This window comes from Chelonoidis abingdonii, chromosome 9 (assembly GCF_003597395.2).
Source record: "Chelonoidis abingdonii isolate Lonesome George chromosome 9, CheloAbing_2.0, whole genome shotgun sequence".
Taxonomy (NCBI): Eukaryota; Metazoa; Chordata; order Testudines; family Testudinidae; genus Chelonoidis; species Chelonoidis abingdonii.
Genome location: NC_133777.1, coordinates 10689867 through 10697968, shown reverse-complemented (window position 1 = coordinate 10697968; position 8102 = coordinate 10689867). Strand labels below are relative to the sequence as shown.

The 8102-nt window shown below is 45.0% G+C and overlaps 1 protein-coding gene across 1 annotated transcript in view; it reads right to left on the bottom strand.

Moving 5' to 3' along the window:
* TTYH3 (tweety family member 3) overlaps window positions 1–8102 on the bottom strand; it is a 128986-nt gene continuing 120884 nt past the window's right edge. Inside the window, exon 14 of the mRNA XM_075069059.1 lies at window positions 1–6269. Coding sequence (XP_074925160.1) covers window positions 6198–6269 — 72 coding nt within the window. The 3' untranslated portion in view covers window positions 1–6197. The remainder of the gene's footprint in view (window positions 6270–8102) is intronic.

Sequence of the window (8102 nt, the reverse complement as noted above, 5' to 3'; positions counted from 1 at the left end):
TATGTAGTTTCATTTGTTTATTTTAAAACATTAAACCCAAGCTGAATAGAAACCACAAGTTACATTTAGGTTTTTTTTTTTTTTTTTAGTGTTTTCAGAACAAAAATTACAGTAAAAAATAGCTACGGTACAATCAATAGAACTACAGAAGAAAAAGGAAAGATACAAAATGGGCTCACTCAGTTTAACCCTCACAATTTAAAAACGTAGGTAAGTGCAGGAATACTTGAAAGGAACTAGCAGGTCCAAAGGTTTAAAAAAAGTATATATTTATATATTATACATATATGTATATAAAGTGGTATGGTATACAGCCATTATGGTTAAGAATAAAAACAAAAATTACAAAAAGGCCAGTTACATGTTCACCAGTAAGTTTCCATGCACAGTGTCAAACAAAATTAAAAAACTTCCCTCTTAAAGATGATAGTTAACTAAACTCACAGGGACTTCCCAGCTCACACTTGCTAACAAGGGACCCAAGGCATATCATTCAACAGCTGGGCCACTAGGGTTTGATCCAAAGATGACTGAAGTCAATAGGAGTCTTTCCATTGGACTTCAGCTGCCTTTGGATCTCAGGCCCCTGGAGACATCTGCTGGTTGATTCGCAATGTGAACGTGGGAGGGAGTGAGTTTGGAATTGCATGAGGAGAGATCCGGTACTGAACGCAGAGTGCCTACAAAGACCCCAATGGCAGGAGTTACCTTCTCTAGAATAAAAAACTTCACACTTTGCATATTGTCAGGTCTATCATTTTCCATTTTCTTTTGTCCAGGCCCTCAGATTGATGGGCAGTTTCACAGATCTCAGAAATAAATGATTAATTCATGCTGCCTGTCAATGACCCCCAACCCTCCCACCGGTAGGTAGCCCCCATTTTTACAAGGGGAAGCTGAGGCACAGAGAGGCTAAGTGTTTTCCCACAAAATCACATAGCAAACAAGCAGCAGTCTGGAATCAGAGCTACAAGTCCCAGCTCTCAGTCCTGTGCTTTAACCACTAGGCAACTGTCCTTCTCCACACTTGGCACAGCCACACACTGATAGCTGAGGGGCAGCAGGAAGCTCCACTCATCTGTTTGGAAAGTCGGCCCACTCTCAGTTTAGGAACTGAGCATTTAGAAGGATTTTCTGCCTCCTGATGCTACCACATCAACAGCGCATAAGTCACTCCCCGATGTCAGCCTCTAGTTAAAGCGGGAGAGACTGGGAGTGCAAGGTGAATCATCTTAGGTGAAATGCAGGGCCAGGGCAGGGTGCCCTGCCAAGTCCTCTTTCTTGAGGAGCAGCGGAGTCTGTCCTAGTGATTGGTGGGGGAATGTTCCACCTGACTCTGTTTCCTGGTGTCCCTGCACAGTTGTGGGAGAGTGGGGTTTCTTGGCACAGTGCAGGTGGGTGGAAGCCTGGCTTCCCTCAATATTCCTGGCTACAGGCTGCCTCTATTCCAGAGAGAGTAAGCGTCCTTGCTAGAGAGAGTCCACAGTGCTAGTGCCTCCCACCCACAGTCCCAGCTCTTCCAGGCTGCTCCGGTAGAAATACACCACCCGGGAAAAGGGCTAGAGGGAAGGAGTTTAGGATAGCCAATATGCACTCCCTCCCTCTCAGTTCCTTTTGGATTTCTGGCCACGTTCAGGGAACAGATCTTGGAGTTCCCAGTTGTGGAGCCAATGTCTTCCTGCATGATGCTCCATTATCATCCAGGTGTATCCTGCCTGGTAATGAAGGACCTTGCAATGCAAGGAAAGAAAAGGCCACAAGGACGAGAGTTCCCTTCTCCCCCAAAACTACCCTGTCCCTTTAGGCACCATGAGGATCTTCATTTCCTTGCTTCATTCATCTCTCTGCTCCCCAGATCCTGTCATGTAACCATCACCCTTCTGACAGGATGGGAACCCACCTACCCTTAAATCAACTTTAAGAGGCCCAGTCATCAGAGTGATGCACTCCCGTTTCTCCCTCCTAAAGGGCAGTGTGCTGTCTCTGTACTCACCTCAAGCCTTGGCTGCCCCCTGGGAGAGAAAGAAACCGGATCTAGGAGTCAAAAATGGGTTTTATCTACATAAACATTTGTACCATGGACACCATTCTGCTGAGCAAGTGCCTACATCTGCTACCCACATCACGGTGCCCAGAATAATGAGCAGAGCACAAGGCCAGCCCATGGAAGCTGTTCTTTCTGGGAAAGCCTGGACTGTGCACATGAACATTACACATTCTAAGGGCAAGTTGTGTGTGACGTCACCCCTGGGGCCATTCCAAAAACTCCCCTCATGCAAGTCAGCCAGTTCAACGCACTCAAATGGACACCCCCCACATATCTGGCTATACAAATTAATAATACCTAATTAATAATGAGGAGAACTCAAAGAGGATGGGGGGCAATCAAATCCCCTCCCCCCAGTCAGGTTTGGTCACATGATGGATGCTGCCATCTCCACTTGAACCCTTTTATCAGCAAGTAAAATGAATTCAGTTAATATTACATACAGGATACAAACACTACAGTTATATTCCCAAGACAGCACAAGAAATTCACAGCCAAGTCTTGATTCGATTTCCTTTACAATTACAATGCTGTTCTGAACACTGGACACAAGAGTCCAACATGCTATTTACATTTCACATTGTGGAGATGTTGGTGTGCTAGAAAGGTCTCAGTTCCAAAATCAAAACATCGTTTGTACATGATGACGGAGCGGAAAGAAAGCAAATAAACCAGACAAGCCAATGACTGTTCGCACTAAAAAAATAAGTCTTTGCTGCTGTCACCTTTCTAATCACACAGGAGCTGCCTCCTGTTTTGCTGTCAGCAAGGTGACCGGAGATCAGAGTCTCACAGTTCCCCTGAATTTTGGAGCCATGTACTAATAAGCAATAACGTGGCTTAGTTCTGAGATGACTGTGTGCTGTTGAGAAGTCAGCTGGGACAAGTCCCACATTAAAATGCAATACAAATTACAGAAGGAGAAGAAAAAGATACTCCAGTTTTTTTTTTTTTTTAATTCACTGTATCTAAGACTCCCATAACCAGTAGGGCCACTTACAACAGATTACTCTTTGCCAGTAAGCTCCTGCTGTTCACCTATGGGGGGGGTGAGGGAGGCGAGAGACTCTGGGAGATCTTCAATTTTGAGATGTCTACTCCTTGGCCATGCTGTGCCCACATGTTCATGGTTTGCACACAGACTACACCAGATTGGTCACTTAGACTACAGCCATCACTTCACACCCATACTAATGAGCACATGCTACTGGCTCTGCAGCAGATCCATTTGGACTAACCCCTAGAAGTGCCACACTGTTGCCCAACGACACACAAATAAATAGAAATGTGTTCAAATAGAGAGGTCCCTGCATCACATGCAGTGGGACAGCAGGGCTCCGTGACTCTTTATAAAAGTGCAAAATCCATGTCAATTAAAGGAAGTCCTGGGTGGGATCCATACAGTACACAGAGCACACTGAAGTCTTGTTCTGTGGGCCATGTAGAGAGCACAGTGTCCCACAGAGTTCTTCCTTAATACACTTTAAAGTCACAGAGCACAGATCTCCAGTCGGCAACTGGCTGTAGCCTTTGAACCCTGTTAGAATTTGTTCTGGACAGTACAACCGATTAAGCTAAGCCTGGGAAGGATGCAAGCTAAGGCAGTTTCCAGCCTGGATACCGCACTGAAAGGTATTGGGTCTTTGTTATTACCAGTATTGGCACTTCTGGCTCTGACATGCTGCACTCGACTTCTCCAAAGGCCCAGGGGGAAAACCCATGTGTTCTTTGTACAGCAAAAGCTGCCAACAGAGGCACCTGTTTGACAGAAGTTTATTTCCTGCTTTACGCTCTTCCAACACTTACCTTACAGGACTAAGGCCATGCTACTGAGAGGCATGCAGCAGATTTTCAGGTGGTTCTTCTGAATCTAAAAGCCTGAAGTATTTGAGTCTGGGCTGCCTCTAGCTGACAGACATGGGAAACAGTCCAATCGACTAGGGGAAAACAGGGATCTGTTTCTCTCTAAGATGATCAAGTGTGTTTCAGTTTTCCCCACTCAGTCATACCAGCTGTTATGAGCATCCAATTGTCCAGAGGCTTATAAGCCAGCAGTGCCACATGCTTGCATGCCACCCACCATGCACATGCAACTCTCACACCAGGCTTTAAGGGATCTGTGATGGAACATAACTAGCGTTTACCCTGATACCACCTCTCCCAGAAAAGCTGGTCAGTGTGCTACTTTCCTTCCTTCTTTCTTCCCCCTTCCTCCAAAGGTTGGAGGCTACTCCATTAGTGGCTTGTATCTCCTTGAGATGTCTCAAAATCTCTCTTTTCTTGGAGTATCTAACTTCCCCTAGAGGAAGTATTGGCATCCTAGTTAATCATCTGTGGACTATACAAAAATGTTCCCAGAGTGCTGATAACTCACCCCTAGTAAAGGGAAAAGGACAAGATCTGGAAAAGTCTGATATCGTCCGGAGCAAAGGCAGATTGCTAGGCTGACTGGTCCACGTTATGGACATTCACTATACAGAGCGAACTAAAAGATGAGAAATGAGTTCTCCTTTGATGCATTCCAGATATTGTGGTGTCCTGCGGCCCACCTCCGATGAATGAGATTTTGTACTTTACTTCTGTTTCTTGCTTAAGACTCCCTAAGCAACTAGGTTAAGACGGCTTGCACAGAAAGGAGAAATTCAAAAGGACAATTCTTTTACTGACTTGAGTACAAAGTTCATATCCATTTATCGCACGGCTACATGTTGGAGTCTTTGCTAGTAAAAAGTGGTTTATATCCTGTAGAGCACCATTCTTCAACAGAAAGTACAGAACTGGTGTAGGATGCTGCCCCCTGCAGGCACACTCCACTGTACCATGGCCCATGCACAGTGTGCTAGGAGATACTAGAAGTTTATTCACATGTGCCTTGTGTATGGCAGTTAGTGGTTAGCAGTTATGACCAGAAAAAAAGATTTAACAAAACAAAAACCCACCACCCCCTTCCATGTTTTAAGACTTGTTTTCTGATCCTGGAGCGCAGAACCACGGAAGCTGCAACCTTGCTGCTCTTATGACAAGCTTTGGCCTGAGGCCCTGGGATCCTTCTCTAAAGCCAATGCCTTGAGACTTGACTTTTCTACTCCAAACATTAACAGAAGAGTCCAGCAATCTATCACAAGTAACAGCTTCCATTTGCTATATGTTCACCGGAGCTTATAATCTCTCTTGCTCTTGCAGTTGAATGTCCCATGAGACCTAGTGCCAGGCTATTGCCCTAGAGATTTGAAACTATTTAGTGCAAAAAAAACCCATAAGTCTTGCAAGTCTTTTCCTGGAAAAATTTGGCACCAAGTGAATTGCTGGCTCTTGTGTGTTGTGTGCACCCAGTCTCACAGAAGCAGCGCCCAGAATGCCATGTGTGAGTACAGGAGCTTCTCTGATGGAGCAGAAAGGTCAGGCTCACAGCAATGGGCAGGCAGGGATGCATCTGGGACAGCTGGCTGGTGCTGAAAACCACCTACTCCTCAAGAATGCAAAAGCTGGTTATAAAAAGAGGAAAGAAAAAGCTTATTTAAAGTCACCAGAGGAGCGTGTAGAGCCCAGGTCAGACTCCCAGCTAAAAGTAGGTATTAAGCGACACAGGATGGAGGGCCTCCGCACAAGGTATCAGGCAAGAAGACTTCTTTAGAAACACTAGGTGCAGTGAATTATGAGTGTACATTGGTATGGCTTTGCTGGATCTATATAGTATAGCCATGGTCTCAGAGCCTCTGCTTCTTCAGTTCCCTGCAGACTGAGCAGCTCTGCCAGATCACCACACAGAACTGAAGATCTGCAACATTTTTCCATCCAGTTCCTCTGTGGAATGGGAGAGGGTAGAGGAGACAGAAGTAAAAATATTTGCAAATATTTCCTGATAGACTGTTGACAAAGCTGGTCCCAAGTAGGTGAATCCCAGACAAACTGGTGATCTTGTGCAGGTGCTTGTTCTCTCTCTCTCCAGGTACAACTAGGTATAGGTTTAATTTGAAAGAGGCTTCCATTCAGATTGCCAATGCACAGGTACCAGGTTGGAGGGGTGGTCTGTATTGGAGAAGCAGGAGTTGCACTGGGTTTGGGACAGGAAAGCAGAGTTGTTCCACACGGACAGCACAGGGTAGCAGCAGTTGGCAGTTTGTTTAGTTTTACTGAGTCTGCGTTATGTTTAATGCACACTGTCAGAGTCTGGGCGAGGTTGGTTGGTAGCGAGGTATTTGGCTCTCATGCTGGAGGTGTACTGGAGGAAGACAAAAAACACAACGTCAGAATGACTGATGTGAACTCTGAATCAGACTATTAGCACCTCCTAGCTGACTTGTGTTGGTGTTTACAGCTTACCAACGAGCCTTGCGCATGGTCCTCTGAGGCTCTAACCACCAATCTTTCATAGGCCATTATGCAGTCAAGTCTGAGTGACTAACACTTTTACTCCTGCTACAAAAAGAGGCTGGCTCAGGCCTTCATCTAAGGACCAGCTGATTTAGTCAAGCTCCCTAGCAAGACAGAAATTCCAGCATCAAGAAGCAATACACAAATTTAAATTCAAGTATTCTGAATGCAAGAGAAGAATGTGGGTGTAATGCATGGATAAAAACCCACCTGTCGGGATTTCAGTGGCTCAGTCAGATTGCCACTTCAGCCCTGTAGAAGACGGGGAGGTTGGGGTGGAGGTATGTTTCATGCTCTCAGGAGAACAAAGATGATGTCGATAGACCATATGCATCATGACAAGAACAGCTTAGAAGAGGACAATGAGGTTATGCACAGGGCAGTCATCTGTCCACAAAGGATAACCACAAGGCTGGAACTAGACTGATATCCACTAACAATAACTGGATACTTAGTATCAAAACCTGGCTTTGGACACAGTCTTCCTACAGCCTGGCAGTAATGAAGATGCATTCTGGAGTGAAGGTGGAAATTCATGGTGGCTAGATTGTTTTTAGAAAACAGCTCCAAGGGAATCCGATAGCTGAATGATATGAACTTATCCAAACCATCTTCAGTTTTGCTACAACACAGCAATAAAACCCTCAACACCAAGACTTGTACACAGCAGTAAAGATAGAGACACTGCGCCTTCATGCCAGCATGAAGCTCCCACCTTAACATTGTTACTGTTTCCATGTGGAATTCCATCTTGTGTCACCATGGGGTTAATACGCTTTACAGCTGGACAAACAGAAGACACAGACATCAGCAGGGTTAATTCCTGCTCCTCTCCTGCATCCTCCTTTACAAAGAGCTGCTATGAACTTTGTCTTTACTTCCTGATAATGCTGTTCACAAACTGATTGTTCAACCGTTAAGCTGTGTCACTTAAAGTAGCAAGTTTACCTGGCAAAAAACCAGATGTGTAGTTATATAACTAAGTGTAAACATTAAACTTCATTATGATGAATCTTTCCCATTTGGCGAGACCATTGTGAAGTGTTCTGTACCTGCCCAGCAGAGACCAGAGACCAGACTATGTACAGTAACAGCATTTTGCCATTATTCCGTCAGTGTCTAGGAATAAAAGTATCATAGAAGAGCTCACCACCTCTGAGCAGAGCACAGGGATCCCCAGTTGTATTAGCTTGTAGAGATGTTGATGCTTGGTTTGTATACTCACTGACTGCTCATTTCTAAGTGCCTTCCTGCATCGGAAATGTTCAGCCTGAGAGAGGACATGGGTCTTTTGTGGTAACAAATGACCCAGCCCAGTACTAGCATCTAAATATAGAAGAATGTCTCTCTCTCTCTCTCAGGTCATCTTATCTGTGCTCTCACGATTGAGAAAAGGAGTCTAGCAGTACTACGGATAATGTTCTACACAGGTGTGTAACTATAGTTGTCCCACTGCCCCCAAAAATAAAGAGTTCAGGACTGATAGAAACACACAGAAGAGTTAAATGCAGTAAGCACAACAAAGCAGTTTAGATCAAAGTTCTCCTCTGAGGAACCCATACAAAAGTAGAGTATTTCAGGGACAGCAGGCAGAGCTGGATTTCCCCACTGGCGTCACTCAAAGCAGGAGTCTTAAAAGGAGAATTTTTCAGACAGTAGCACTCCATCTGTGTGGTGCGGG